The sequence below is a fragment of the Calliopsis andreniformis genome, chromosome 2 (assembly GCF_051401765.1).
Source record: "Calliopsis andreniformis isolate RMS-2024a chromosome 2, iyCalAndr_principal, whole genome shotgun sequence".
In the NCBI taxonomy this organism is placed as follows: domain Eukaryota; kingdom Metazoa; phylum Arthropoda; class Insecta; order Hymenoptera; family Andrenidae; genus Calliopsis; species Calliopsis andreniformis.
Genome location: NC_135063.1, coordinates 4596160 through 4609939, shown reverse-complemented (window position 1 = coordinate 4609939; position 13780 = coordinate 4596160). Strand labels below are relative to the sequence as shown.

At 37.1% G+C, this 13780-nt stretch overlaps 3 protein-coding genes and 2 long non-coding RNA genes across 7 annotated transcripts; 4 read left to right on the top strand and 1 right to left on the bottom strand.

Annotated features, from left to right (window-relative positions):
* Positions 1-86: 86 nt before the first annotated feature.
* On the top strand, positions 87-2497 carry LOC143188085 (uncharacterized). The gene is made up of 5 exons (XM_076392145.1): positions 87-297; positions 480-1235; positions 1374-2105; positions 2179-2233; positions 2333-2497. Exons 1-5 carry the CDS (start codon positions 124-126, stop codon positions 2356-2358), a joined length of 1743 nt encoding a protein of 580 aa, XP_076248260.1. The 5' UTR covers positions 87-123; the 3' UTR covers positions 2359-2497.
* Positions 2498-5024: 2527 nt separating this feature from the next.
* LOC143188090 (uncharacterized) lies at positions 5025-6829 on the top strand. 2 transcript variants are annotated; one of them, XM_076392152.1, is made up of 7 exons: positions 5025-5184; positions 5620-5790; positions 5868-5942; positions 6022-6075; positions 6153-6230; positions 6532-6588; positions 6661-6829. In XM_076392152.1, the coding sequence occupies exons 1-7, from the start codon at positions 5113-5115 to the stop codon at positions 6694-6696; spliced, it is 543 nt and encodes a 180-aa protein (XP_076248267.1). In that variant the 5' UTR covers positions 5025-5112; the 3' UTR covers positions 6697-6829. The 2 variants fall into 2 exon arrangements, with proteins under 2 accessions (XP_076248267.1, XP_076248266.1); XM_076392151.1 differs by having other exon boundaries at positions 5032-5184; positions 5524-5790.
* Positions 6830-6958: 129 nt separating this feature from the next.
* LOC143188095 (uncharacterized) lies at positions 6959-7775 on the top strand. Its single transcript, XR_013003476.1, has 3 exons — positions 6959-7155; positions 7255-7391; positions 7461-7775. It is a non-coding gene; the product is annotated as an uncharacterized LOC143188095 (long non-coding RNA).
* An 88-nt stretch (positions 7776-7863) lies between these two features.
* LOC143188086 (juvenile hormone esterase-like) lies at positions 7864-11513 on the bottom strand. Of its 2 annotated transcripts, XM_076392147.1 has the most exons (11): positions 11300-11513; positions 11100-11234; positions 10760-10919; positions 10447-10632; positions 10168-10376; positions 9910-10072; positions 9730-9836; positions 9440-9593; positions 8793-8925; positions 8415-8666; positions 7864-8336 (listed from the first exon to the last, which is right to left on the bottom strand). In XM_076392147.1, exons 1-10 carry the CDS (start codon positions 11498-11500, stop codon positions 8423-8425), a joined length of 1692 nt encoding a protein of 563 aa, XP_076248262.1. In that variant the 5' UTR covers positions 11501-11513; the 3' UTR covers positions 7864-8336; positions 8415-8422. The 2 variants fall into 2 exon arrangements, with proteins under 2 accessions (XP_076248262.1, XP_076248261.1); XM_076392146.1 differs by lacking the exon at positions 7864-8336 and having other exon boundaries at positions 8369-8666.
* Positions 11321-11888, top strand: LOC143188099 (uncharacterized). Its single transcript, XR_013003482.1, has 2 exons — positions 11321-11433; positions 11564-11888. It is a non-coding gene; the product is annotated as an uncharacterized LOC143188099 (long non-coding RNA).
* The last annotated feature ends 1892 nt before the right edge of the window (positions 11889-13780 follow it).

Here is a 13780-nt window from a genome sequence, read left to right as displayed (position 1 = left end):
TTACTAATTGTTTCAACATCAAGGTTAATTATTGAAAAATGTTTCGTTTGACGTAAAACGTAGTACAATAGACAGTGTTTGGAACATTACTCTTATAGGTGACAAAATTATTACTGTAATAACATGGCGCATTGTATTTCGAGCTATATAAACCGATTCACGAACTGCTCTCAGTGTGTCTTCTGCGGAGTCCGTCTTCCAGTACTAACATTCATAGCAAAAATGAAGTTCGCAATTCTTTTTGCTGTCGTTGCCTGCCTGGTCCAATTTGGGAGCTGTCAAGTTGTTTACGGCTTGGTGAGTTTTATAATTAAGAGCTTAAAAAGTACTTTTGGACCTTATTAAAAACTACTTTTCTACACTCGATCAAGTAACTTTTTCTAATACCACAAAAACTAGATACCACAGATAACCATTACGATACTTTCTCTCTATTTACTCCGAGAATACAAGTTATCCCTTGATCGTCCTTTTGGCAGAGTGCCGCTCCCTCTAATATTGGTGGCAAGAGTTTGCTTGCTAAGGACTTGATCAACAAAGACTTGCCTGCCAAGAGCTTCATTGACGATGATCTGATCCGCAAAGGCTTGCTCCACAAGGACCTGCTATCTAAGAATGTGCGCATCATAGACTTGATCGCCAAGGATGTGCCCGCCAAGGTCCTTCTCGGCAAAAAAGTGCCCGCCAAGCACTTTTTCGATAAAGATATGATCTCTAAAGGATATATCGTCCCGGAAGTTCTCGGTAACTTACAGCTTAAGGACGTGATCGCCAAGAAGTTGCCTGCTGAAAAATTGATCAACAAGAACCTGATCATCAAAGGAGCATATGGCAAGCGTTTGATCGTACAAAGGCCAGTCTACCCTGTTCCGGTCCATGTCCAGACCGTGTATCTCGTTGACGTGGTAGGCAAGAACAAGCATGCCAAGGACGTGCTCAGCAAGGGTTTGATTGGCAAAGAGTTGCGCGCTAAGGATTTGCTCATCAAGGGTCTGCTCTCCAAGGGTTTGATCGCTAAGGCAGAGGTTGACAATCTCATAGCCTCTAAGGGATTGGTTTTGGCAGGAAAACTTGCAAAAGATTTGGCCGCCCAGGGTTTGCTCTTAGAAAAACTAGCCAACAAAGGATTGCACTTAGCCAGCAAAACTTTACACTCAGGACTTTCATCTGGCCACGATCTCCTCAAAAAAGGTCTCGCCGCCAAGGGACTGCTAGATAAACTTTTGATCTCTAAGGTATTAATCACCGAGGTGTTCATTGCCAAGGATATTTCTGTCAATAATGTCTTAGACGTTACCAAGTTCGCTAAACTGTGCGTTACTAAAACTATTATAGGAATTTTTAAAGTAATGAATTCTTAACATTTGTTCTAGTTGAAGGCTGTACATGATGTCTCAAAGGAATCCGTGGAAAGTCCTGTCTACACTGTACCTTACCAAAGTAGTTGCGAAAACAGTGTGCCAAGTTATATCCCCTCTGTACCAGAATACATCCCACCTGTACAAGAATACGTCCCACCTGTACAAGAATACGTCCCACCTGTACAAGAATACGTCCCTCCTGTACAAGAATACGTTCCTCCTGTACAAGAATACGTTCCACCTGTAAATGAATATGTCCCACCTGCACAAGAATACAATACACCTGCACCAACTTATGCTACACCAGCACCAACGTACGCTACACCAGCACCAACGTACGCTACACCAGCACCAACGTACCCTACACCAGCGCCAACGTACCCTACACCAGCGCCAACTTACCCTACACCAGCGCCAACTTACCCTACACCCGCCCAAACTTACCCTACACCCGCCCAAACTTACCCTACACCCGCCCCAAGTTACGACACACCTGCACCATCTTATGACACACCTGCACCAACCTACGCTACACGACCACCAACTTATGCTACAAGACCACCAACTTACGCTACACCCGCTCCAACTTACCCTACACCCGCCCAAACTTACCCCACACCCGCCCAAACTTACCCTACACCCGCCCAAACTTACCCTACACCCGCCCAAACTTACCCTACACCCGCCCAAACTTACCCTACACCCGCCCAAACTTACCCCACACCCGCACCAACTTATCAACCAGTAAGTATCATTGTGCTTTAACGTTAATTGCAATTGTTAAAGAAATTATAATACCAATGAGATTACTTTGCAGAGGTACCGTCGTGACGTGCTTAAAGCTGGACCCCCCAAGAAGCTGTGGAAGAAATGTATGATATATGCGGAATAAATATAAAACACGATCTAACTTAAAATTGGATGTAAGTCTTTAAAAATGGATCGACTAATGTTATCTGTTGCATTTCCAGTGCCCCCACAAGACAGAAGAGGTTAAACAACAACTGCTCTAATTGTCGATGGATGCACGGAAAAATGACTACTGCGTCGAAGAAAATGATTGCGAAAAGATATAAATACACTTTAGACTTTATGTTGCTTTGTAGTTGATTGAAATACAGTAATACCTCGCAGAAGTTTGTTGTACTTTTTGTTCAATTTCAAGCCTTCGTGTCCCTTCCTTGAATTTAAATAAAAAATAGTTTATGAGATTAGATACCTAACAATAAGTCCGAAAACAATCAAGGAAGTAGAGTAAGTTAATTGTGTCAATTAAGTTTAGTATCTTAAATTAATGAAATAAATTATATAAGATTAGTGAAATGTGTGCTTTCATTAAGTTTAATTAAGTTATTTAACAAAATAGCCATTGGTTATTTAAAAAAAGGCGGATAAAAATTAAAATACAGGAATAACTTCAATACCTCCGATTAATACAAAACAATATCTAGGAAGTAAAGCGAGGGGTAGACATGAAAATTGGTAAACTTTCTGGACCTAAATCAATCTAAGAACAAACTGAAACTTTAACATCATTCTTCAAGAGAATGGACTCTGCCACACTTTTAATCCTCTCGAGGAGTAGAACGTGCTACAATGAAAAAAGAATTTGACCTAGAAGAATTTTCTAGGTCAAGAACAATTTTGCGGTACATTTTTTTTAACAGATCTCCACCGATTCAGGGGTGTGGAATACTTCTATGGTAGTCATTATATGTATATGTATAATTTTTAGGCACTCTGTACTTTATGTTTGCAAGTATAAGCAAAATTATGTAAATATAAATAGAAAATTTATAAAAAATAAATTAAAATACATTGTATATTATGTTAATAGCGTATCCAACAAATGTCAGAAATTAATAGTTGCTGTAGAAAAAACGACTAAAACATCTGTGAAATGTTTGTCTAGGATCTTATTCTACTAACTTCGCTGTCTAACTGTCTGACCTGCTGAATACTCGCCGACAGTAGAATGAGTCTCATCCCGAGTCAGACATATTTCACGCGCATCTATTTCAGGCGTTTTCTTAACAAGGAATAACTCTGGAACACTGTACACAACTTTATCATTTTTCATTTGCATCCTATTTTGTCATATAGAGTCATATCTTTGATACATGTTGAACAACATGTCAAATTTTTTATACATGTTGGACAATTCGTATACCATACTCGTTAATCTAATGCTTTGGGTATCTTTGTTAATGTCTTTCAAAACTACCATGACTGACAATAAATTAAGAAAATCACAATCGAGCTACAAAATATGTCCAAAATATGAAGATATTGCTCCATCGCTCAACTTAGAAAAGAAGAAAGAATCATAGAATCTTTCAAAAGCTCGTGGCTCACTCCAACAGAACACAAAGTGTCCTACCAAATACATATCTATTTTGTCTCAATTTTGAGATAATATTAATTTAAAGTTAACATACCTATTTGCTTAACTAATAATCAGATGACTGTAATTTTACAGATACATTGGAATGCAACGATAGAGTAAAATATTTTGACTAATACATTTTGTTGTATATCTTACGGTATGACTTTTATAGAGCTTTAAGAATCCAAAATGATCGCAGGTAATGGATTAACTTTTAGAAGGTCGTTGTAAAGGTTTCCCTCTACAAATTCAGTGTAAAAAGGATTGTAGAAGAAGGTTAAAGTTGTAAGTCGATTAAATTTGTAAAATTTAGAAAAATTTCCCACCTCGTCTTTTTAATATAAAAAAATATAGGAGAAAATTCAAACCTCGAGTATGAAAGTAGCGACTTCATTTTTTAAAATGAGTCTAAGTGAACTGTTGTACGCATTCTTTTAACAAAGTTACAGTAATTCAAAGATCGACAATCTTTCGATCAAAATTTAATGCTCCTTTAATTTTGTGACGAATGTAATTATATTCTACTCAAAAACTTGTCTCTAAAGTTTTAAATTTATAGTTATAGTGTGCAAGCTTTTAGTTTTTCTATATGTTCACATAAAACAATTATACATATAATTATAGTATTTTTTACTATTTTTTATAGGTATTAAATTGTAATAACTTCTGAGAGCTACTCGCCTAAAAGACTGCAACCTACTATAGAGCAAAGTATAGAAAGATTGAACAAGGAATAAGAAGAGTTTCAGAAGACAGAGGAACATGATATTTTGAGAAATGAATTCCTACAAAATCTTCATTTAGAACTATTCATGCCAGTAAATGTCTCCTTCGCCTATATTTAATTAAAAAAATATTATGAAACAGTATAAATAACTACAGTTCTCTAACAATTTTCTTATCTAAAAACTAAAAATAAAAAATTTCTCAAAACGTAAAAATGAAACTCCACATTGACTTTTGATAAATAAAATACTGTGTCACAAAACCAATAAGAATGTGTGATATGAAGCAATTGATTTACCGACCACCTGTGTTTCAATTTCCTACTATAATTCATACCTTCTATCAGACACTTTTCCTAGAAAGCTACCTATCATAATAATCATCAATTGAATCGTTCGTAAGTGAAGGTTAATCGCGACGTCAATCTATTAAATCAATAAATTTCTTTTAAGTCAAAATTAATTGCGACATATATCGTTCCACGTGGAACACAATATAATGGTCAATGTTTGGAATATTATTCTTCCAAGTGACAGTATTTACGTTGCATTTTGGACTATATAAGCCAGCGTGGGACTGCCCTCAACATGTCTTGTTTTGAGGATTCTCCAAGCAACGAGCACACTGAAAGCTTGAACCATGAAGTACTTCGTCCTTCTGAGTGTTGCTGTCCTCGTTATGACGGGAGTACAGTGTAACCTCCTGGCTAAGGTATGTCATATAACGCTTGTCTTCTCAAATGCAACAAACGCTATTAATCAAAGTGTCCACCAATGGTTTTTAAAAATTCTTGAGAATGCATGAATTTTCTACATAGAGTTGCCGCACGAATTCCCTCATTAGATATAGTGGGAGGAATTAGGAGATGGGGAAAGAACTATCAGGTGTCCTATTGTGTTGTCAAGGTCTCCCTTGGGTCTAAGGCCAATACCAATATAATAATAGGACACCTGTTTTTACTTCCCCACTTTTCAATTTCCCCCAATATACCCAAGGAGGAAATTTTTGTGGCAACCCTGGTTCTACATGTCTTTTGCTTTTATATAACAGACAGGCAGCAATGCTGTCGGAGAATTGATTGGTCTGGTAATAGCGAAAGCAATTGCCTTAGCTTTGGCTTCGCTTAAACTTGATACAAAATTAAAGCTACCCATTGGAGATGCTGCGGGTATTGTCGGCGGTATTCCTGGGCTCGATGTTGTCGGAAGTCTTCCTGGACTTGACCTTCTTGGTGCTGTCCCTGGTCTCGATGTTGTTCCTGGTTTGGGTGGACTCGTTAAGCCTGGTGCTTCCGATGAATCTCCCTTAGACCTCCCAGTAATGCTTATTCCGACTCAATATTAAGACACTGTTTCAAGCGAACAATTACTGTACAGTACATTTCGCGTTTGCAGGGGCTCCGTCGTCGTGATGTCGCCAACCCACCCATTACCAACCAAGCACAAAACAACCCACCCCCAAACAATCCGGTAAAGAAACTCTTCTCATCTTAGCAGCAACGCCGATTTTACCAATAACAATTTTTGCATGTCCCTCATTTTTTTATAGCCAAACAAACGTGATGTCGCCGATCCAGACCTCGACGACGATGAAGACATCTTGGTAAATAAATATATTCCATAATAAGAGTAGCAGTACATTTACATACGAATATTATGTGTTACTTATTTCATTTGCAGGAAATTGATGAACGTGATGTAAACGACCCAAACGAGAACAACAACAACGGCAACGGCAACAAGTCTCGGGAAGACAAGGTGTGAATATATTTTGTTCGATAGATTTAACTCCTTGAAGATGGCACTTTCTCTGCACGGCGGTGGTATTCATTATTTGTGAAACGTTGTTAAAAAACTTTCTGCGTAACATCGTGTAGAAAAAATATGTAGAAAATGTATTGTTGTGCATGTCAGTATCAAACTAATAAAACATTGAAGCAATAATAGCCGAGGATTATTATTTGAAAAACAAAACATGATTCGTAAGAAGTGCCGAGGTCGAGGGGTTAAAGGAACGTGTACTACAATAATTGTTCTATATCACTGGTCGCGTTTGTAGGAACCTGGACGTGATCGTAGATCCTTATCCCTAATAGACAACCTGGCTCGGAAATTGGTACGATATAGTGTGTCTTAACATCGAAAGATTAATTAAGATGGGATATTTTATGTAAATCTGTATTTGCAGCTCATGTTCCCGAAGCAGGCCCTGTTAATTGGTTAATGTAAAGGTCGAAGTAATTACGATGAATGATCTTCAGAAATTATAGGGATTGTAGAAACGCTTCTAGCTTTAAGCTCTATACCACACACAATGACTTTTAGCTGACTAAAATAAATGTGTTCTAAATAGAAAATTTGCTGCTTTTTTCATACTTTTATACGTACGAATTTTCGATTATGGCTCAAGGAAAGAGGTAAATAATATAAATGGGGTAAACCAGAAGTGCTGAATAATATACATTATTTAAGTATACTCAAAGATATTAAAGAAAGTAAATTAATTGTATGAAAAAATGTACTGAACGAGCATTGTGAAGAAAAATTGTGATCTAGTACACGTGACCATATTGAATAAGACAAAAAGTAAAACAGGTTCATTGCGTGAGTTTAGTTAAATAACTAAAGCAAGTTGAATATGACACGCGAATTCAGTTAGTTGAGTGATTTACCTTATCAACAGGTTAGTTAAATAATTTATACAAGTCATGTCAGCTGAGTAGAATAAGAAATGTAACAGGATATGTTAAGTAAGTTTTTCACTCATTTCTACTGTTTGCAGAGATGAGACTAATAGCTTTATCACTTATTTTAATTTTCGTAATAACAACAGTAGAATGTAAAAAATTATATCTAGAAAGTCTGGAAGACCTAACGGAGAAACCTTATTTCCGATTAAATGTTATCAAAAAATTAAAGGTATGTTTTCTCACACAATCTAATTTTTTTCTATTCATTAATTTTATTGTAGCCTTATAATATTTACAGGAACACTATTTAGAGAATGGTTATGCGCTCTATGATTTATGTAAATACTATTTGTACACTAATTTATGTAATATATACAAAATCATACATATTGTGTACATAGTGAGACTACAAAGGCGGGTGGAAATGTTTCTCGTGTAAAACTTGTTATTGCCACTATTGTTATGTATACATGTATAATATATGTATGTATATGTACACCTATAGTCAATTGAATCATATATGTATGTATATCACTAGTGACCAAAATCTGTTATAATCAAAGCCATATTTCACCTATCAGAAATACTCAAAAGTCACATCCTATGTTGAAACAGTATTTTATACATTTAACCAAAATTAAAGGATCACTAATTTTGGACAGAGAAATTTTCACTCTTTGAGCTGTTGTAACTTTATGAAAAAATCGTACGGCAGTGCATCTAGGCTCATTTTAAAGTAAAATTTTTTTACTTTTTACTTTACTTTACCCTCAGTCGAATTTTCTTAAAGACGCTTTTGTATTCGGGTGCGAGGGGTGAAAATAGAGGTGGATTTTTCTCAGAAAATTTCCCTAGAAGGATTTCTAAAACCAAGGAGCCACAATAGGTATTTAAAAAGGTCACATGTGGTTCGCGAACCACGGTTTGACTATCAATATATGTGTATCTACTACACCTGCTTTTTCTTTAAAGTTGCAAAGCAACTCTTCAATTTACTCATTCACTTAAATCTCTCAGCTTTAGTTGCGAGAAGTAAAGTATACAGAATCTTCCAAAATAATGAGTTAAATGAAAGCATGCATATTCCTCATGTCAAAGAAAATAAAGAAACAACTTACCCTTCAAAGACTCGTGGTTCTGTTTCGCCGAGACAGGAAGTTAAAGATGGAGGGTCCTATTTGAGACAGTAGAGTAATATAATCAAGGTCAATATTATCAAACGTGTTTTATTGTACGCAGCTGAAACCATTACCTTGATGATTAAAAAATGGATCGAGAAGGGAAGAGGGTGTCATAGCTGATTGGCTGGAAAATGCTATTGCAACCGCTTATGCGGGGCAATATGCGATACATAATTCGTTCTGTGTGCAATATTGATTCTTTAATCACTTCATTGCGATGCATCATTGCAGGCGCTTCGTCGATGTTGAGTAACCATCCCTCTCTCCCAGATGGCTCCCATACTACCCCATTTATAGGATTTGCATTGACCGGCGTAGGGTCGCTGTAAATATAAGCAAAGAAAAGAATGGTTAAAAATCTGAAAGTTTTTTGAAACCTTATAAACTACTAAACCAGTAGGGCCATCCCTACTGCTACTGTCTATAAGAGAATAACAGCTGTAAGGTACCCGTATTTTACGAAGTTTGCCCACAAAGACACCATCTTCAACTTGAATTTGTTGTAAGGATTTTCAGGATCCTTGGGTGTGTTCAGTGTGCTGACATAAAATAGCATGTCGACGTCGTCATTGTGGCCAGTTCCTGAAACAAAAGTATTCATTTGTATTAGCAGAAGGTCTATGATTGTTGCTATACAGGGTACCCCAAAACTGGTGGTACAAGCGGAGAGGGAGTGATTCTATATGAAAAAATAAGTTGAAAATATAGAATAAATTTTTTGCTATCGTGCTTCGTTCCTGAGCAAATCGAGTTTGAATTATGGTTGAATACAAGCGTATGTAAGTACAGTTTTTGGTACTTGAAGGGTATACGAGGTAAGGGGAATTGGAATACTCTCGGTCTGACCAGTGGCTGTCTGTTGTAAGCTAGAAGCATTCCTCTTTCCCCGTTTACCCCTCGAACGCCTATAACTGTATTTTGATACAGTAGTACGTGGTTAAAATTCAAAGTTAGTTCTATTGAAGACGAAGTACAATACATTGTCCTATTTTTTCGTGTAGAATCACCCCTTCCTTTTCCACTTATACCACCAGTTCTGGGAAACTTGTATTATGTGAAGTTCATGTCTCAGAAGGAATAAGAAGGTAGATCGTACCACTCTTTATCGGAACTCCTTCGTCAACAACGTGAGTAAGATATTGTGACGTGTACGACAGCATATAATAATAAATGGGATGGTCTTTGTTGTACAACGCTAACAGTCTTTGTTGAAAGTCTATGGGACCCTTAAAGCTGAAGTCTGAAAATGTCTGTCAGCCAAGAATTATATCAATATTTTCTTACTTCTATATTTCAAATTATATTCAATGCATTTTTCAATGCACTTTTTCAATGCATTTAATATTAAACTGTCTATAGAGTAAATAGCATAGCTAAAATTATTACCCCTGCTATGCCTTTCAGAATCGTGGACATCGCGTTATACATGGGTGAGAAAAATGGATTTAAATTGCTCCAAATCGGGTTTGTTGTGTTGACTGCGGCAAAAATGGCTGCAATATTTCAAAATAAAAGCACAGACTATCGTAAAAGAAGTACATTAAGCACAGTAATCTGTTCACTTACGTCCCGTGAAGCTAACAAACTCATTACTAGTGTACCCCAAAATCATATCGTGCTTCTTGAAATTCCCAGTCGCGAACAAACTAATGGGACACTCTGTCAAAAATAGATCTTCAGGGGCGGCTAACGCGGCATTCTCCTTGGTGGGTTTAAATTTCAAACCTACCTGCGGTTACACATCATAACAAAAGTAGTATAGCACTCTGTTCTTGTATTATCTCACAAACCACTACCACTGAGAAACAAAAATAAATTTCATACGTATGCCGGCATAGCATCCATCTCATTTGCCCCCATTACAAGATCTTTAGCGAGAGCATTGTAAAAGAACCTCACGAGTTCATCGGGATCCGTGGAGAATGCATCAAGGTAATCTGCGAGTTCCCGAGCACTTTCAAGCGCATCGCTCGGAGCGTGGTATAGCCACGCCAATGGTGAGCCACTTTGAGCGATAGATCGATGGTATAAATCTATCGACAAAGGCAACTAATGAGCCAGAGAATAGGCAAAGCAATGTTAAAAGTTTTCTGAACGCAATACTTCTCGATTTTTCAGATAATGAGTGAAGCAGCACAGAGGAGGATCCAGCACTTTGCCCAGCAAGTGTCACTTGCTCTGGATCACCTCCAAATGCGGCGATATTGTCCTGTACCCACTTCAGCGCTAAAACTTGGTCCTTCAAACCCGCGTTGCCTAATATTTCTGGATGATCCATATACAGAAATCCTAAAATATTTAAGTTTACGTTGTTGTTATGCCAAAGTAATTTATTGGCACTATATTTATATTACTCAAGGAATCTCATGTGATAGAAGAATTCACGAGAGGATTTTCGACGATAAACTATAGCTACCAATAGCTCCGAGACGATAATTCACAGAGACCACTACGATATCTTGCTCCATGAAGAAATCTGGTCCGTATTGTGTCGAATTGGAAGAGCCAATGACAAAGGCGCCACCATGAATCCATACGAGGACAGGTTTTAGCGCCATATAGGGTGCAAAGTTCGTCTGAAGTGAACAGGAGGAAACCACATTTATAAGTATTAGAAGTTACTGTATACGGCTGGTAAGTCGGCAGTTGGAATAGCGCTTAACATATTGTTGACAATTTTACGCAGAAGCATTTCAAAAATTGAAATAGCTAATACAAGTGCAAACACGAGTACTTCAGATTGTACTGCTGGTTACCTCAGGAGTGTATACGTTTAGATACAAACAATCCTCATCCCCAATGTAGCCATAGTTAATGTCTACTTGAGGACAGGTATTGGGATCTTTAGTGACGCTCAGCACGCCCCTCCACGGTTGTGCCGGAATAGGAGGCTGCAATGATTACTTAAAAATAACTCAGAGGAGTGCTAAATTCGTGCTACATACAGTTCCCATACCTTGAATCTCAGATTTCCAAGCGGTGGCATCGCGTAAGGTATACCTTTGAACGAAGAATAGGGAACAGAGTGCCATACTGTTTCTAATATTTCCCCTCTTATGGTCCCCGATTTAGTGAAGATCACAGGAGTTGGTACGATTCCTATACAGAGAGTAGACGACGCTAACAGCGTGAATAATAGAGCTACTGAATTGCTCATATTAGAGAGTGAATTTTCCGCGAACTTAAAAACTCACTTACATGAATATGCTTCTTTTTATAGGAATCGATTCGCATGTAGAAAGTTGCGCAATTTTTACAACTATCCATCAAAGTTTGCATACCAACTGTATCTACAGAAATGTCAGTATGAGAATGCCTTGCAACGGAAAAGTGAGTATAAGAAAGAAATTTAGACGTTATGGCTACTGATTTCTGTGAATATTCTTTTCCTTATCCTTGAGATAAAATTAAGTCTCACTCGTTCGTTTCGAACGAAATGAGCTAAAAATTAAGGTCACTTTCGGTTGCAGTGCACACTAGTCAAATGGAACGGGCATTGTTTTGCTTTGAGTAATTAGAACGCAACGATACTGACGTAATGGATTTTCAAGCCATTATCGAGAATAAAGGGTGGAACAGTAATTAGTAAATTAGACCGAGTTAGTCTACGAATTTAAAATTGTTAAGTAGATAAAGGTATAAGAAGATTAAAAGAGAATAAAAAATCTTCAAAGCATCATCAGAATTTCTCCTAAAAGAGGAGCATTTTTCTTACTCAAATAACGATCATGGACCACCTCTTTTGAAACTGTTTACTAAAGAGAAATATTATAATTGTTTGTGAAAGGAATTAACTCCTGATGTACATATCTCTGTGAATCTTACCCCAATTCCTGATACAAAAATCTGAAACTAATATACTAAATAAATTTTAATAACTGCAGATGTGATTATTACAGTTTCCACGCTCTATGCAAGTGATCCATTACTCTTGACCTGATATCTGTGCCACACGCGGCCTAGAGATTTCAAAAGATCTACTTTACGATGGTGAAATTCCGCGAATGTTATCTCGGTCGGAAAACAAGCACAAACAAAGCCAGAGAAATAAAAATGCCATACGAGTCGAGAGTTTCGCTCGTTACACGCCAACGATACACTACGTTGGCCAAAGTGTATTACAACTACACACTTCATTGCCATAAATATTTGTAAGCTACGATCCGTTTGCGTAACGGTTTGCGAGATATTTGCCGTGTAAACAGGAAACTGCGATCGCGGCATTTCTAATTAGCCCATCGGTAGTGCACAGCTGGTAATAGTTTGCCCCGACTTGGAGCCACTAGCAATGTTCCACTTTGCGAATTGCCCTATTAAATGTTCATAACTAACTTAGGAGAAATTGCGGTGCGTTTGCAATTATCTGAAGCCAAAGCAGCTGGACTCGAATTCGAAAGTTAGGTAATCTCTTCGAATTTCACAAATAAAATTTGTAGAGATTGTCACGTTAGAAAGTAAGCAATAATTACTAATTGGAACAGACCTGTTAAGTTTGAATATCTTATAATAAAGTATGAAAGGGAACGTTTTATATTTAACATCTAATTCTTCGCGTATTTAAAGAATAGGTATTGATACCTAATTACTTGATTATTGTTTAAAAACGGTTACATTACAATATGACAATATATCGTGCAACTGCCAAATGACACGCTACGAGGTAGCTATTAGAACAGAAGGAAAAGATAAGAACACCGACGCCCATAAATTATCAGGCTCCATACCAGCGATACGCCTGTTAACACAACAGTTTTTACGAAATTCTGCGATGGTCCGGGACGTGATATGTTAATATGGGGGGATACACGAATTCGTCGATGCCAACAAAAGCGTCAGAGACGTGCTGCTGGTTTGATCTCCTCTGATCAACAGTTAGATGTGCTTGATACTTCATCGTGCTCTCAACTACTCGTAAAATAGGTGAATCTCTGAAACGACACACTGACATCCGTTTGCTAAATTGTTACAATTGTATCCTTTTCGTCTGGGGAATGGGATCACAAGTGTTGTTCATGTGCAAACAAAGACACTAATCACCTTAATATCTTTTACGATTGTTGTCAATACGCGTGACCGTCTTCTAAAGAACATCAATTAATTGACAGATCTTTTGGTGTTTGCCTTGCGTTTAAGCTTATTCCCTGATAACTCGGGGTAATTTGGGTCCTCAATACAACTGGTGAGTTTAAAATTTTATGTTGTATACTGAAGCGAATTTATGATAAGAGGGAAAATAGTACTTATCATTTGAACGTATTTTATATTTAATTTCGAGAAAAAAATAATAAAAAATATCATCAATATCCACACAGGTGAAGTAGTAATTACTAAGATCCAAGAAATAATTATTAGTAAAAAATGTTTCCTTAAACATATTCTTAGAAAGGAACATAAATGTATGTTGTAGCTGGGAAATCAGGGAAATATTAGATATTCA

What these genes read in the sequence shown, in the direction of transcription:
- LOC143188085 (XM_076392145.1), top strand. Translation starts at nt 124, where the DNA reads ATGGCGCATTGTATTTCGAGCTATATAAACCGATTCACGAACTGCTCT. An exon ending in GTCAAGTTGTTTACGGCTTG is followed by an intron (nt 298 to 479) that starts GTGAGTTTTATA and finishes TCCTTTTGGCAG; the next exon opens with AGTGCCGCTCCCTCTAATAT. An exon ending in CAAGAAGCTGTGGAAGAAAT is followed by an intron (nt 2,234 to 2,332) that starts GTATGATATATG and finishes TTGCATTTCCAG; the next exon opens with TGCCCCCACAAGACAGAAGA.
- LOC143188090 (XM_076392151.1), top strand. Translation starts at nt 5,113, where the DNA reads ATGAAGTACTTCGTCCTTCTGAGTGTTGCTGTCCTCGTTATGACGGGA. An exon ending in AATCTCCCTTAGACCTCCCA is followed by an intron (nt 5,791 to 5,867) that starts GTAATGCTTATT and finishes TCGCGTTTGCAG; the next exon opens with GGGCTCCGTCGTCGTGATGT. An exon ending in ACGACGATGAAGACATCTTG is followed by an intron (nt 6,076 to 6,152) that starts GTAAATAAATAT and finishes TTTCATTTGCAG; the next exon opens with GAAATTGATGAACGTGATGT.
- LOC143188086 (XM_076392147.1), bottom strand. Translation starts at nt 11,500, where the DNA reads ATGAGCAATTCAGTAGCTCTATTATTCACGCTGTTAGCGTCGTCTACT. An exon ending in TGGATGCTATGCCGGCATAC is followed by an intron (nt 10,073 to 10,167) that starts GTATGAAATTTA and finishes GTGTAACCGCAG; the next exon opens with GTAGGTTTGAAATTTAAACC. An exon ending in TTCTGAAAGGCATAGCAGGG is followed by an intron (nt 9,594 to 9,729) that starts GTAATAATTTTA and finishes CTTGGCTGACAG; the next exon opens with ACATTTTCAGACTTCAGCTT.